The sequence below is a fragment of the Myotis brandtii genome, unplaced genomic scaffold (assembly GCF_000412655.1).
Source record: "Myotis brandtii unplaced genomic scaffold, ASM41265v1 scaffold806, whole genome shotgun sequence".
Classification (NCBI taxonomy): Eukaryota; Metazoa; Chordata; class Mammalia; order Chiroptera; family Vespertilionidae; genus Myotis; species Myotis brandtii.
This window is the reverse complement of record NW_005371249.1, coordinates 995,989-1,012,694: the sequence shown is the minus strand read 5'-3', so window position 1 is coordinate 1,012,694 and position 16,706 is coordinate 995,989. Positions and strand designations below refer to the sequence as shown.

Below are 16,706 nucleotides of genomic sequence, written 5' to 3'. Positions count from 1 at the left end.
CCCTGCGATTAGTTTTATCTCGGAACGTCAATTGACTTATACTGATTGGCTTCCTGCCGCCAAATGTCAATTAAATTGCAAATGCTGCGCGGACGCCGGGCGGGAGGGCCGCCCCCTTCCCGAGGGCGCCGCGCGCTCCCTTCTTTTTGCGCCACGTTCCGACGCGATCGCATTTATTTCTCCTCCCATATCGGGCAGGAAAATCTTGTTGCCCTCCTGGCAGGCGCTTGCCCGCCCCCCCTTCCGGGCCAAGGGGGCGCCCGGGAGAGCAGAGCCGAAGAGGAGGGTCGGGCCCCTTGGAGGGGCTTTGTCCGCAAGGCAGGCCGGTGGAATCCCTGGAGATTCCTCCAAGACCTTGGCACATGAGTCCTGGTGCGACCTTGAGCAGATCCCTCTCCTCGCTGCTCAGGTCTGGCTTTCTGCACGGGCCCTGAAGGGGATGGCGGCTGGGGTCCTGTGTCTGGGTGTGTGGAGGGAACAAGATCTGGCGGAATCACTACCATTCACTGGCCCTGGCGCTGTCTCCAGTCATCTATGGGCATGGCCTGACCGGCCAGACAACCCTCTTCACCAGATATTGCTTTCCTTCTCTTACAGGCAAGGGAATGGATGGAAGCCCAGGTGAGGGAAACCGCCTCAGATCCCCCAGGCAAGAAGTGGCCCATTGGATTTCAGACTGGGTAACTAGACTTCAGAAGCCTGTGGCTTAACTATTGTGCCCTGTACTCACAGGGGTGGGGAGGGAGTGTGAAGAAATAAGAAAGGGAAAGGGACGAGGCAACTAACCTAGACCCAGGCACCTGCCACTGCCAGGAACTGTTTTACATTCATTATGAAAGTCTCATAGTGATTGTATGATCTAAGGATTATGGTCCCCATTTTACAGATGGGAGAACTGACCCTTGGCGAAGTTAAGATCCCAAGGTCACAGAGCAGGCACGTGAAACGAGCTACAAGGACACCTCCATAGAGCTTTACAGTTTCCAAAGCACTGTCCCAGGCATTGCTCCTCGCTGATTTTGTACGAGACTTTGAGGAAGGCTTTCTGCTTTCTTTTGCCAATAAGAAATCAAGGCCCAGAATGTATTGCCCAAGAACGCCAGCGTGGGAGTGCAAAGCCATCCCTCAAACCCAGGGTCCTGGGACTCCAAGTCCAGTGCTCTAAGCCCTACGACCAAGGTCTTGAGACAAGTATGACTCAGTCATAGGCTCTGCTCTTGCACCCTCCCCATTCTATGGAGAACTAAGAGGGACACAAGTCATAACTGGAGTCAGGCTGAAAAATGCTTAGGGTCAGGGGAAGAGGGGAGGAAGGGGACTCCGGAAAAGAAGGCATTTCTGGAGGGACCATCCATACATCGGGCCCCCAAAGAGATGTTGTTGCTTTTCCTCCACTGTCTCCCATAAACCTTCCCCTTTTTCTGCTTCTTCTGTCTCCTTAAGGCCATGGGAGAGAGGTATGCAGGTTCTTAACTGATAAAATGTGCTAGCATTTAAAAGATACAAACCTGACTGATCCTTCTTTTCAGAAAAGAGATGTTAGCGGAACAAAAGTACCATTCAAAAGTGCTGGATGGCATTTGTGTCTCAGACAGAAAGGAAATGAAGAGAGAGAAGATGGAGGAGGAGGGAGGGGGAACAGCAGGGAGCAGGGAGGAGGGAGGAGGGAGGATCGGGAGCTGGAAGGGTTGTCTGGGCTCATTGCATCCACATCAAGGACCCAGAGGCCAGGGACCTGACTGATCACACAGCCAGATAGTGGCTGGATTGGAACCAGGAACCCAGGCCTCGCCACTCCATGTCCAGCTCGTCCTGCCTCTGCAAGCTGCCCTCATCTATAACTAAATTATTAGCTTCTGAAACATGGAACTAAAATCCTGCTAGTCTAAACTCTGGTGGGTACGTCTTTTGTTCTGACTGTAGCCTGAATAATCCTATCACCAGACCTAGCAGTATAAATAAAATTATCATTAAAAAACAGAGAAAGAGAAAACTAAAAAGCTGGGAATTTAGAAAGTTCATAACAAGGCTGCCTTGAGGAATCTGGACGCAGGGTAAAAGCTCTGCTCTCTTGGTAGCAATAATAGTAGCTGATATTTTTACAGCTGGCCATGTGCCAGTCCTAACCAAAATATTTTAGGGCCTTGGCAGGTTTGCTCAGTGGTTATAGCGTCGGCCCTCAGACCGAAGGAATAATAAGAATATTCACCGGATACAGTGGTGGTGAGTATTGAATGGGTAATAATTAAAAATGTATATAGGAAACACTCATTTAGTTCTAGCCATTATAGTTTCTGTTTGGGGCCATGGTCTATATACACCTGGAACATATACTCAGGCAAGGCAGGCAGAACAAGGGCCGCAGGCCCCAGCAGCATATCAGTGTGTGTGTGTGTGTGTGTGTGTGTGTGTGTGTGTGTTTAGACCATGGGAGGGCTCCCTCTCCCTCTAGAATGGTTGTCATGAGATCCTTTCAACGAGGCCAGACTCAGCCAGAGAATAGACTCTGAGGTCAGGCAGGAGGGGGAGAACTTTTTAAAAAATATTTTTATTGCTTTCAGAGAGGAAGGGAGAGGGAGCCAGAGATAGAAACATCAACGATGAGAGAGAATCATTGATTGGCTGCCTTCTGCATGCCCCACACTGGGGATCGAGCCCACCCCCAGGCATGTGCCTTGACCCGGAATTGAACTGTGACCTCCTGGTCCATAGGTTGATGCTCAGCCACTGAGCCACGCCGCCGGGCAGAGGAGGACATTTGATGTGCAAGGCTCTGGGTTTGACTCAGCAATCTGCACCCACCAGATGGCCTCCAGGCTTCTATGACATTCAGAGTCCTCTTCTGTACATATTTGCTACCATGAGCCAGGCCCTGTGCTGAGCACCAGGTGACAATGGTGATGGCTACAGACACTGTTCTGGCCCCTGTGGGGCTCACAGCATCACAAGGAAGAGAGACAAGTAACAAATGTGATACTTTTGTCAACAGGTAGGTTCTGTGTTGCTGCAGACCGGGCCAGGGGAGCTAACGGTAGAGCATCAAGGAAGCCTTCACCTAGGTCCTAGGAAGTGACATGTCAGCTGGATCCTGCACTTTGGGCGTGTCAGCTGGTAAAAATGGTGGGATGGGAGGGCAATTTTTCCGGCAGTGGGAACAGCATCAGAATAAAAGGCACCCTTTATTGAGCACGCATCAGGGTCATCCTGGTCACTTTACATGCATTACCTCATTCCGTCCACCTAACAAACCAATCATAGGCACAACGGGTACCCTGGTTTTACGTATAGGGAAACTGAGGCTTGAGGAGATCAAATAACTTGCCCAAAGCCACATGAGCAGACATTGGTGGAGTCAGCACCAGAACCCCAGGTGCCCGGCCCTACAAACCGTGCAAGTAACCCTTAGGCTACAACAAGGAAAGAACAAGTGATACTCAAGGCACGGGAAGAGGTCTGGTGGGACTGCAGTGAGCATGAAAAGAGGAGGGTGCGGAGGGATGTGGCTTGTGGGATGGGCAGGGGTCTCACCATGGAAGGCCCTGCAGTCTTGGGGAAAGTTTGACTGGCTTCTGAGAACAACGGGCAGATCTGAATGCTCAAAACCCGTCAAGCAAGTCACTGTTTAGAACTGTTTTTCCAGAAGTGCCACTGGGGCTGCTATATGGAAGGCGAACTGTTTGGAGAAGTCAGGGGCATTGGAGGTGGGGACCCACTGGGAGGCCATAGCAATAGTCCAAATGAGAGGAGAGAGTGCTTGGCCAAGGCAGTAGTAGTGGGGATGGAGAAAATGAAGCTCAGAATCTTGGTACCAAAGATATTTAGGGCAGAGATGCAGTGCTCTTAAGCAAGCACCTGCCATAAAGCCTTTTTTTGTGTGTGTGGCCACAGGCAGAGACACAAACTTTCTGAGCTATGAGGGTGGCAGAATGCCGGCTTCTGGGTAAGTTACATTCCAGGAAAAATGATAAATAGCAACCCCTCCCTCTCCCACAGCCCCAGAAAAGACTTCACAGCATTTCCCAACCTGCTATTTTATACAAAAGTCTGTAAGGGAGATGTTGCTATAATCCCAACAGATGGGGAAGTGAGCTGCCCAAGGTCACACAGCTGAGAGAGGAAGACCCTGAAATGAACTGCAACCCCAGGGCTCTGTCAGCACACCACAAACGTCAGAGCCCAAAGACCCTTAAAGGCATCTGTTCAAGTCTCCACACTTTAACATGAGGAAAACAAGACAGAGAGGCGTGACTTGCCCAAGGTCACACAGCAAGTCAAGGCTTAGAACAGAACCAAGGGCTTGACTCCCAGGACATCTGCATCACGGAGGTGAGGAAGGACCAGATTGATCGCCCATGTCGATGGTCCCGCCTCCCCCTACCTTGACTAAATGCTGGCGGAGATGTGACTCTGGCACATGGTCAGCCTCTCTGGCCCGCACCCCTACCGAGTTAGAAGCACACCACAAGTGGCCAGTACACTGCCCTGTTACCCCTCTTGTCCCTAACCCTGAATGGCAACTAAGCTGTCTTGGGTCAATGGTGCCACCTGGTGGCTGGTGCTGGGAATTGTCTGACCCCTTTGTCACTTCTCATCCTCTTCTGTAGTCTCTCTAAGCTAGTCTAGCTTCTCTAGCCACGCCTTTCTCTCTGTTTCCTTTCCTAGCTCAGTTCATTTCACGACAAGCAACCCCCTTCTCACACATATCTTCTCTAGCACCTTTTATTCTCCCTCTCTCAATGCTTCTTAAATTACCTTAAGACATTCTCTTTTTCTCCCTCACCTCCATTGTAGTCCATTAGATAAACTTGTACCAATAAAAATGAAAACTGGACATTTCAAAGTGAAATTACACACACACACACACATGAGTGACCAGCCACTGGCATTCCAGAAAAAAACAGAAGCCCCTATGGAATCAGAACAAAAATCTATCCTTTCCCAACTGCCTTTCAGACCTGCTTTTCCTCAAATGCCAGGAGTCGAGATAAATACCAAACCCACTTCTTTATTTCATTTTATTTTGTTTCATTCCTAATCAGTATCATTTGCTGATTCCCCACCACCGCCACCACCACCTCCACCACCCAAACGAAGCCCAGGGTGGGGTCTCGGGGTCTGCAGACTAATGCAGAGCTCAGCTGAGAAGGGGAGACATGGTTGGGTCCCAAACGCCCACTCCCAGGCTCTGAGGGAGCACTGGGTGCTGCTGTTGGCCCCCGAAGGAAGCCCACTGGAGGGAGATCAAACCTCAAACCCTACAGATGATCCACTGGAACTGAAAGGAACCGCAGTAGCTGTGCCTTTCTTGTGTAAGCGCAAGCTTGGGAGAGGATTAAGAAGCACTGCAGCCCTAGCCGGGCAGCTCAGTTGGTTAGAGCATCATCCCAGTACACTAAGGTTGTGGGTTCCATCCCCGGTGGGGGCACAAACAAGAATCAACCAATGAATGCATAAATAAACGGAACAGAAAATCAGTGTTTCTCTTTTTCCCTTCCTCTCTCTAAAATCAATAAAAACAAACAAAGAAACAAAAAAAATGCCATTGTTTAATAGAAGAAGAGGAGGGGGGAGGAAGAGGGAAAGAAGGAGTGGGAGGAGGGGGAGGAGGGGGAGGAGGGAAGGGGGAGAAATGAAGAAGCACTGCATACCCCAATCTGCTAGAAGACAAGCCAGTGTGTTTTGTTACGCCCCACCCCACCCCCGCCCCAGCTCAAAGACCCGTCATGACTCTCACTGCCTTCAGGAGCTAAGAACAGGACACAATGATGATACCTTTTAAAAAACTAAAGCCATTTAGCTTCTGTTCCTACCAGAGTTTGCAAGCAGCCCGAAGCGGAGATTCTCAAGGTCTAATCCAGGATCCCCTATGGGGGTCCCCGAGAGCCTTTTAAGGGGTCTGTGAGGGCAAAGCTGTTTTCATGGTAACACCAAGATGGATTTCTTCACTCTCACGCTCTCATAAGTAACAGCGGAGTTTCCCAGAGGCTCCAGGGTGCGTGATGTCACAGCACAGCAGATGCAGGAGACATGAAAACCCAGCTGTCCTCTGTTAAGTCAGACACGAAGGAGATTTGCAAAATCCTAAAGCAATCCCACCCGAAGTTGTTTTGGTTTGGAAAATAGAGTTCTCTCTTATTTCAAAAATATTACTTAAGTTCCTTGTTTATTACTGTTATTTTTAATAAGTTAATACATAAAGGTTTAAATTTTGTCCATTTTAATTAACCCACATATACGAAAAACGTTCTTGCACGGTTTTTTAAAATCATTTTTAATGGGTCCCAATACAAAAAGTTTGAGAACCACTGACCTAAAATAAAGCCAAAGGACTTGACATGGGACCAGGAGAAGCTCAGAATCTTGCTACCAAAAAGAGCCTTAGGAGTTTATTAATCCTGCATTATAGATGCGAAGGCTGAGGCCAGCAAGAGGAAGGGTTTCCTTATGGTCACCAGCAAGTCAGCCACAGAGTCGGGGTGGAACCCAGAGCCCCTGGCGCCCCCTCCCAGGCTCCTTCCCCTGCCTCAAGAGTCTCTAGTAACTTGGAGCGCTGCAGAGTCCCTGAACCACAGGCTCTGCGGCCGGGCCGGCCGAGGGCTAATCCATATTCCAAAGCCACAGAGAAAGGACTGGGGGACCCTCTGCCTCACAAGGCCGCGCTGCAGAGTCCCTGAACCACAGGCTCTGCGGCCGGCCGAGGGCTAATCCATATTCCAAAGCCAGAGAGAAAGGACTGGGGGACCCTCTGCCTCACAAGGCAGCAGGGCATACGGGTGTGAAGAAAGCCACTCCATTCCAGGGGCTGGCTCACGGCGGCGAGGAGACTCTACACCAGCGGTTCTCAACCTGTGGGTCGCGACCCCTTTGGGGGTCGGACGACCCTTTCACAGGGGTCGCCTAAATACATCCTGCATGTCAGATATTTACATTACGATTCATAACAGTAGCAACATTACAGTTATGAAGTAGCAACAAAAATAATTTTATGGTTGGGGGTCACCACAACATGAGGAACTGTATTAAAGGGTCGCGGCATTAGGAAGGTTGAGAACCACTGCTCTACACCCTCTGACCCCTCAACTCTTGTTCTGGGCCCAGAACCCACTCTCTGAGCTGAGATCCTCACACTGTGCCCCCGCCCCCTCCCGGCCCTTCGCATCCCCCCCGGGGCTCTCCAGACACCAGTGCACAGTCCCATGGGAAAAGGAGTTTGTGGGGGGAGGGAAGGAGGGGCCCTGGGCAAAGCAGGTGGGCAAAGAGGTGGGGGTTGGGGTGGAGAGGGTGTTCAGTGGCTTTGGCTCTCATGAAGGCTCCCACTCAGTGAATCAAAGTGAAACTCAGAGACCCAGGGGCTGGGAGGAACCGAAACCTGACCCACCACCCAAGGGACAGGCCCTTGGCACTAGGGAGAGGCCCAAGGAGCCCCTCTGACTGACCACCTGGCCTCAGTCCCCTGCTTTACCAAGGAAGCCTCTGAAACCTGTCTGCCTGGGGCTCAGCTAAGGGGCCAGTGAATGCAAGGCTGGAAGGAGTGGCCAGCCGGGCATGGAGATGGAAACCTGGTCCTTATCATCTCTATCACCAACTACCCCCTGCCCTCCCTGGGCAAGCCTGCGCCCACTGTGCCTGGACTAGTCTGGATGGTGTGGACTGAATGACTTCAAGCTCACTGTTCTTCTGGGCTGTCAAGAGGGGTGAGCTAAGGGGCCAGTGAATGCAAGGCTGGAAGGAGTGGCCAGCCGGGCATGGAGATGGAAACCTGGTCCTTATCATCTCTATCACCAACTACCCCCTGCCCTCCCTGGGCAAGCCTGCGCCCACTGTGCCTGGACTAGTCTGGATGGTGTGGACTGAATGACTTCAAGCTCACTGTTCTTCTGGGCTGTCAAGAGGGGTGCCTCCTTCTCCCTGCCCTACTGCCTCTCCTACTCCCCCCACCACTCCTTCTCCCTGCCCTACTGCCTCTCCTACTCCCCCCACCTCTGGCCTGAGAGCTGGACTTCCCTCTTCCCTGACCACACACACACACACACACACACACACACACACACACACACACGGCCTCATCAGGTCAGGGCCCTGCCTCCATAGGCTTCAGCTGCCACAGGCTGGACTCAATGAAACATGTTCTGCGTCCACACTAGGACTCGGAAACTCAAAGGCGTCTGGAAGTGCAACACAGAACACCAATGTTGTGAGCAGGGTGAGTAGGGAGCAGTCTGAAGAACAGCCCAGCGGCCCCAGAAGATTGTGGCCACGTAAGGAGGCCCACCAAGTGTTGCCAGATCTGATGGGCTTTTTCCCAAGAAAAGCCAGACATCTCTATGTGAAATCTTCTGATTTTTAAATGCTGGTAACTAAGTCAAGTCATTTCAAATACAGGGCAAGCCGAGTAAAGCATGACAGCCAGGCTGCAACGGCCGCCTGGGTTCCAAGTGATGCCCTCACAGCAATGGTCCTTGTACCTGCATAAGGTCCATGGACCTGCAGGGCCAGCCTGGGGGCACATCCAGGGGACACCTCATGGAGGACCAAGGGGTGAGTGGGAGCTGCCCAGAGACAGGAAAGCTCAGAGACTGCACAGGGACAGGAAGCACGGACGGGCTGAGGAGGAGGAATGGGAGGGAGGCGGGGTGGGAAGGTCAGGACTCTGTCAAGAGTTGAAGTTAACCCTGGGGGATTAGTGGGTCAGCTGCCACCCTCCCCCCCGGGTCTGGTCATGGTGGGGTCAGGCTAACGGTTCCTGGTAGCTTTCAACAAGGGACACAAGATGGACTTAGGAGAATGGAAGAAACGAGGGGAGAGAAAAAAGTGAGATCTGTCACATCAAACGCAGCAGGAGACCAAGGATGTTCTGAGGAGTCCTTTGTCTCCCTCCGGTTTTTCTGGGTTTTTACTATGGGACCTGGTTACTACCCCTTTCTCTTCACCAATCCTGTTTTCCCACCTGGATAATGACTGGGTGACATGTCCTGGGTGCTCTCCAAGGCTCTTCTGGCTCTGACAGGGGAGTGTAGAGGTCCAAGCTGGTGACCTCAACTCCCAGATGCCCAGCCCTCCCAGGCCAGGCGCTCTGCCTTCTGCCCTCCACCCTGGAGGCCTCCCCCACCCCGTGTACCCAGGGCCATCTTCATAGGAAACTGGGCTTTATCCTTTCATTCTTCCATCGAGGGGGCTGGGAAATCAAGAAAGCCAGAGTGGCCCTTCGTTTTGCGGCTGACACCTGGGGGCACTGTTGTTCAGTCTTGATGCCCACAGCAGGAGACTGTTACAAACAGGAAGTCGGGGGTGGGCAGATCAGCCAGTTTCAGCTGGCAAATAGAACTCTGGCCGGAGCCTGCTTGCCCTCAGCCTGGGGCTGGCCTCACAGCCTGGAGCCCCAGTCTCCTTCCCTGGCCATTTATGACCACCTGCCACCGGGCCCTGGGGCTAAACCCTTCCGGGGTGTGACTTCATGTTATCCTCACAGGAACCGTAAAACTGGTGCCACCCCTGTTTTCCAAAAGACAAGAGGGAGGCTCAGGGAGATTAACATGCCCAAGGTTTCATCACAGACAGTCCTCCAACCAGTTCATCCCTGGCCTGTGAGCCCGTGTCCTGGTCTCAATACCTCAACACCTTGCTTTGGGCTCTCCAGAAAGCAGAGGTCTGTGGAATCCTGGTGCCACACGGGCTGCTTACAGTTCCTGCTCGGGTGGCAGGAGGGAAAGACAAGCAGGCAGAGCCCCTTCCAGGCAGAGGGCGGTTGGGAAGCACATGCTGCCCAGGACGCACCTGCCCTCAGAAGTCAGAGTCCCACCCAGCATGCCTCCCACGGTGCTCCTGCCCCTGCTCACACCTCCAATGATGGCAGCTTTCCCACACCCCCTTCCCTCTGGGAAACAGAAGGCCTCTGCACCGTCTGCTCCAGCCTCCTGTCTTCTGCCCAGAGCCCAGAGCCCAGAGCCCAGAGCAGCAGACAAGGTCTGAGTGTCCAGCAAACAAAGAGGGTCCTAAGAGAGGGAGGCCAGGGCCTGCCCACGGTCAAGAGGACCCTGGACCCTGACTGGTCTGTGAGCTTCTGAAACCACTTCCCTCCCCACGGACGGCTCCATGGAGGTCTGCAGGGCAGGGCTGAGGTGGGGCTCCCAGCCTTGAAGAAGGGAGGTGGTAAGAGAGAGCAAGAGTGAATACAAAAAGACAGAGATAGTGAACGTGTGTGTGTGTGTGTGTGTGTGTGTGTGTGTGTGTGTGTGAGAGAGAGAGAGAGAGAGAGAGAGAGAGAGAGAGAGAGAGAGAACACTAGACCAGGAGACAGAAGCAGACACAGAGGAAGTCTCAATACACAAGACATAAACAGAGGCAGATAACACTGGATGAGGTGCACCCCCAAACAAAAGACATGAGCAGACAGACACCCCCATAAAGAGGGATGAACGGTCATGACAGGAACCCCTGCTAAATGCCCCCAAACCTCCTCATGAGGGTCTACAGGGCTTGGCATCGCTTGTAAAGGACAGGCCACTCTGGGTTTTGGCCGCCCTTCCTGTGCCTCGTCAGGCAGAGGGCAGCCAGGGCCCGGAAGGCGGGAAATGCCACCTGCCACGCACCCTCCACCGCCTAACAAGAAGCTCCTGGTCCCGGAGCCCAAGCTGCTGCTGCATCGGCGGCTTTCTGAGCTAGTGAAAGGGATTCGCACTCCGCTGACCTCGGTGTGTCCGGGGCCTTTCAAACTCTGGGGAGATGAGGGGAGGGGAGGTCGAGGGGACCTGAATGGGGGCCCTGGAGATGGGCAGAAGGAGGCCCCACCAGAGATCAAAGGCCCAGGAAGAAACAGAGGGTCTGGGGCTGCCCTTTCACCCATGGCTGCTCTGCCAAGTCCAGCCCCAGCACCTCCTCCTCTGGGCCTTCCGGGGAGGGAGGCACGGCCTCAGGCTCTGGCCCCCAAGCCCAGCTGGACTCCTGAGGCCCACCCCACAGCCCTCTCCACGAAAGCCCTAGTTCAGCCCAACTAAGAGACTGAAGCTGTTCTTGCACGGAGCCATTCTCTGCCTCCCTGTAGCTGCCTTTAACCCTCTGCGGACATGTGGCTGGTCCCCTGCACCACGGAGCATCTACGATGTGTCACACGCTGTATTCAAGCCATGTCGTCCAATACAGGAGCCACCACAGGTGGCTACTGAGCATTTAACATGTGGTTAGTGCAACTGGGAAACTAAATTTCTAGTTTTATTGTATTTTAATTAATTTAAATTTAACAACAGAAGCAGTGGAAAATATTATTTTCTCTGTAAAGGGCCACTTCCTCTAAAGAGCGTTTCCAGATCCTTTTGGTCAAAATTGGCCCCTCCCCGCCTTGCTCTCCTGGCGTCATCTTCCCCCCCCCATGCCCCCCCCCCCCCATCGCACATTACCTCACACACTGAAGGGGCTTTGGGTTTGCCAGTCTTTTGCACCAGCCTGTGAGCTCTGGAGTGCAGGCCCTCTGTGACTGGACTCTATTACCATCCACCCATGCCCTGCGGCCTGGGCAGAGAGTGGTGCCAGGAAATGCCCACAGGGCAACACCCAAGTCCAAGTTGGAGATGCCTGCAAACCAGAGCTGAACAAGTGACTCCACCTTGCGGAGCCCCAGGCACCTCCTCTGAGAAATGGGGGTGGGACACTCAGTAGTCTTCCTCTTGCTCCCTAATGCTTCTTTTGCCCCGTGGCCCTTCCCCCAGGCTGCTGAGGCCTCCTGAGAAAAATGGTGCCATGGTCTGCTGTCCCAGTGGGCCAGCCCTCCAATGCACCTGGCAATTCCCCCGTGCTTCCCCCGTGGCTGGTTCTTACTTTCTCACCACACTCTGACCATGCCCTTCTGCTGGAAACTCCTCCTCACACCCTCCCCAGCTGCTCCACCCCCAAACCGCCTCTCTGCGGGGGGGTGGGGGGTGGGGTGGCAGGTGGCCAGACAATACCTGAGGCTGAGGCCTCAGGGGCTCTCCAGCTCCTCCTGACCCTCTAGTCCAGTGATGGCGAACCTATGACACGCGTGTCAGAGATGACACGCGAACTCATTTTTTTGGTTGATTTTTCTTTGTTAAATAGCATTTAAATATATAAAATAAATATCAAAAATATAAGTCTTTGTTTTACTATGGTTGCAAAGATAAAAAAATGTCTATATGTGACACGGCACCAGAGTTAAGTTAGGGTTTTTCAAAATGCTGACACGCCGAGCTCAAAAGGTTCGCCATCACTGTCCTAGGCCCTAGGGCAGGGGTCCTCAAACTACGGCCCGTGGGCCACATGCAAATACAAATATTGTATTTGTTCCCATTTTGTTTTTTTACTTCAAAATAAGATATGTGCAGTGTGAATAGAAATTTGTTCATAGTTTTTTTTAAAACTATAGTCCGGCCCTCCAACGGTCTGAGGGACAGTGAACTGGCCCCCTGTTTAAAAGTTTGAGGACCCCTGCCCTAGGGCATGCCAGCCTGTGTGGCTTTGCCAACTTCAAGGAACTCCCTGAGCCTCAGGTTCCTCCTCTATAAAATGTGGCTGGCAATCTCTGCTTCTTCAACTCTCCGAAATCAATGCAAGGATCCAGGAGATGCAGAGCGAGTTGGAGAAAGAGCAGTGGGGAGCACTAGGCAGTGCTCCTTCCAGACAGCTTGCTGATGTGAGCAAGGGCACTTCTGCCCCACCTCTCTGCTCAGCCATAACACTTTCCCTGATGCAGGGCAGGGGTGGGGGGCCTGTTTGCTGGTTGGCCTTCCTATAAGCTTCCAAGACCATCATATCATTCTCCCTCAGCCCCCAGAGCACTGACTGAATCACCTCCCAAGTCTTCCTGGGCATCAGGGCTCAATCATAAATTTCAAAACTGGGAGGAGCTCAAAGATCATCCAATCCTGCACCTGATTCCTCATACTATTGTACGGCAGCCCAGTGAGCGGCCACCTAGGCTCTACTTACATAGTTCTAGTGACAAGAAACTCACTACCTCCTAAGGCAGCGCCTTCTTGCCCTAGACCAGCGGTTCTCAACCTGTGGGTCGCAACCCCTTTGGCAGTCGAACGACCCTTTCACAGGGGTCACCTAAGACTATCCTGCATATCAGATATTTACATTACGATTCATAACAGTAGCAACATTACAGTTATGAAGTAGCAACGAAAATAATTTTATGGTTGGGTCACAACATGAGGAACTGTATTTAAAGGGCCAGAAGGTTGAGAACCACTGCCCTAGACCATTCTCATATTTACAATGTTCTTTTTTATACTGAGCTGAAATCTCTGCATCTGCTACATGCTAGCCTTTGAGGCCACACAGCAAAGTCTCATTGCTCTTGCCTTCCATGTCAGCCCTCCAAATGTTGAAGGAAACAATCCAATTCAGCATATTCTTCTCTTCTTTGTGCCAAAACATCCCTAGAGCTTTGAGAAGTTCTCCGGATCCCCCTCCATCCAGGTTACACCCCTCTGGACATCCTAATTTGTCACTATCCCCATTAACGGCCAATACCCCAAATGGTCACAGTCCTTAAGAATGATGTGACCAGCACAGAGCAGTCTACACTAACAACACCCAAATGCCAGCCATTCTACACCCTTTAAAGCAGTTTTCAAGGCTAAGCAGTGACCTCTGATCGGAGACTAGAATCCAGTACAACTCTCCACACACACAATAAGACAATCCCCCCAAATCAGGACCTGTCTGTTTGACGGTAAACATCCAACTAGATTTGTTTCTTCCTCCAAAAATCTCTGCCTGGCTCCCTCAGCCTCTGAGGGAGCTGCACCCAGCTGGCCCATCCACCGCGATCAAACACAGCCCGGCCCCAGCTTGGGCACATCTTATCCGAGTCCAGGTGACAATAGGAGAAAAGATGACACCTTCAACCCCATAAACCAACAGAGATGGTAGGCCCAGTGCCTCCTGCATAACACAGCACAGCCACCCACTGAGTTAAAGACATCGGCTCTGAGTGCCAGGGGCAGGAAAGAGGGGAGGCAGGCTCCCAAAGCCGTGAATCATCCCCAAGCACCCCCACAGCTCCAAACAGCAGCCACAGACTCAGCTCCTGTGATGCCTGGAACACGCAGACCACAGGCCAATCCACTGCCGGGCCGACTCTATTTTCTAGTTACAGATCTTAAGTACTTAGGCACGTGCTCGCCAGAACATACATCCCTTACAGGGAGCTGGGAACGGGAATTGTGCCGAGGAACAGAAAAATTGAATCAAGATTTCTGTCACGCTGCTCCCAGGTCCTAGACCAAGGCCCGCTTTTGTTTTTTTTTCCTTTCCTGACTAAGGTTTTACAGACTCCCAGAGGGTCGCTCTTCCTCTCAAACCCGTTATGTCAGCGGCGCTGGCAGCCCATCCAGGGAAAAGGGGAGCCGGGTTAAGCTGGGCCAGTGTACAGGACGGGGCAGCTCTAGAAGCCCAGCTGGTAGCACTGAGGGGCTGAGAAAAACCAGTGGGAAGACTGTCTCTTTGTATCCCCAGGAGGCCCCTGCACTCCTTCCTCCCAGGCCCGGGGCAGAGATGAGATGATTATTAACTTCCTCAGCCCCCACCATCACCACCCTGGAGAGAGGTGTGCACAGCCCACCCCTGACCCCTATGGGTGCCCCTCTCACTGCAGGACACCCAGCCCCTCCCTCTCCTCCAGGCTTCCTCACAAAGGGGACACTCACCGTGTCGCCCTCACACCCTCCACACCCTGCTTCATATGTGGACATGCAAGGTCTTCCCAGAGGCTCAAAGCTCAGCTCACAGGGCTCTGCCAAACACACCTTCCTCCACTCAAGGGGTAAAGACGGGGGGAGGCCAGCGAGAAATCCACAGCCCCAGGCAGCCCCGCCTGCCCCTCCCCAGGTCTCCATGTCCAGGGAAGGGCTTGGGCCTGGGTGGGGGACTCGGGGACTCTGCAGGTAAGGGGGTGCTCAGCGGGCACCTGTGCTTCCACCTCGGACTGAGTGCCCTGGAGCAGATCCCGCCGGGCCCATCCCAGACAGGGCTGTGCCCGCATCTCTTACCTTCATCTCTCTTACGCTTGTTGGTGTCGGCGCTGGGGGACGTGATGCCCAGGATGCCGCTGATGGAGTACGAAGAGCCCGCGGAGTCCGTGCTCACCGAGGACACCTGCGTCACGGAGCCCGTGGACACTGTGCAGAGGGAGAGGGCGGTCAGGGCCCGGCAGGAGAGGGAACAGAGGCAGAGGGCGGAAACAAGGGCACTCAACCTACAGGGGGCTGGATGTGACTGCCCAGCAAGCGTGGAAGTGCAGGGACAGGAAGAGGGCGTGTGCCGGAGCAGTGGCCACACCTGGGTGAGGAGGGTGCCCCTCGGGCCATCAGCCCAGGTTCTCTGCTGCTGGGAAGGATGATGGGGAGGAGGGCAGTGAAGAGGACTGACAGTGTAGAGAGGAACAAGGGGGCAGCGTAAGAAGGGCACTCGCTCAAATGCCAGCCTGTCCAAGGATACAGGAAGCAGGGAGATGGAGAAGAGAAAGAGGGGGGGAGGTGGGGCCTACCACCAGCCAGTGCGCAAAAGACCTAGACTCACTCATTAGGCAGGTTCGCTCCCTGTTTACATACCCACCCATCCATGCGGACCAAATTCCTGCTCCCTCACACACATAGCCAACAAAATCCCAAATGGCAGGCTATCCCTTCTTTTTACAGTTCCTCACTGTCTTTTCTCCTTCCATAGATTTTAATATGAACCACATAATACTGATATAGTAATATATGTAACATATAGTTATACTGATATATATATAATAACAATAACTAACATTTTCTGATAACTTACTCTTATGCCAGGCATTGTCTCATTTAATCCTGCAATCTTATAAGCGAGCTCATGTTATTATCCCACTGAAAAGGTAAAGGAACGAAGGCTCAGAGAAAGTGACTTGCCCAAGGTCCCAGAGCTAATAAGAGGCAGAGTGGTGACTGGAACCCAGAAACTAGTGTTAACCCCTATAGCAGTGGTTCTCAACCTTCCTAATGCCCTGACCCTTTAATACCGTTCCTCATGTTGTGGTGACCCCCAATGTCATTGTTACAAATTGAACATAATTAAAGCATAGTGACTAATCACAAAAACAATATCTCAGTATATATGTGTTTTCCGATGGTCTTAGGCGACCCCTGTGAAAGGGTCGTTCGACCCCCAAAGGGGTCGCGACCCACAGGTTGAGAACCGCTGCCCTATAGTAATCTGTTCTTCACTAATTAGTAATGAAAACCAATAAGAGGCTTCACATAATGCAGTGCTTCTCATTTGATGCCTGCTATTATTTATCCCCACTTATCAAATGAAGAAACTGAGGCTTCACAAAGGTGAAGTGACTGGCTCCCAGCCAGCCAGTAAGCAGTAGCGCCAGGGCTCAGCCATGGGTCTACTGCCGGGAAGTCTACACTTCCCCTGCCCAGAAATGTAGGCAGAGGCCCGTGACTTGTGACTGAAACCAGATCTCTGAGTTCTTAAGGATAAGAATGGAGGAGGGGAGGTTTTTGTGCAAGGTTCACATTAACTCCGGGCCTCAGAGTCCGAGGGAGAGGCCGGCCAGTCAGTGGTCAGGGTCCCCCCTCAAGCTGTACAGCTGAATTTCCACTTCTGGGCCGTGGGAATTCTTTCTTGGTTCATTAAAACCTACAAACCCAATCTCAAACCCTTTTCCTTGGGTTAAAACTAGCTGAAGGAAGTTAGACCCGCTTTTGACG

At 52.5% G+C, this 16,706-nt stretch overlaps 1 protein-coding gene across 1 annotated transcript in view; it reads right to left on the bottom strand.

Annotated features, from left to right (window-relative positions):
• The window catches only part of PAX5 (paired box 5), a 161,486-nt gene that overhangs the window by 114,377 nt on the left and 30,403 nt on the right, over nt 1–16,706 (bottom strand). The window contains exon 5 of the mRNA XM_014531551.1: nt 15,012–15,140. Coding sequence (XP_014387037.1) covers nt 15,012–15,140 — 129 coding nt within the window. The remainder of the gene's footprint in view (nt 1–15,011; nt 15,141–16,706) is intronic.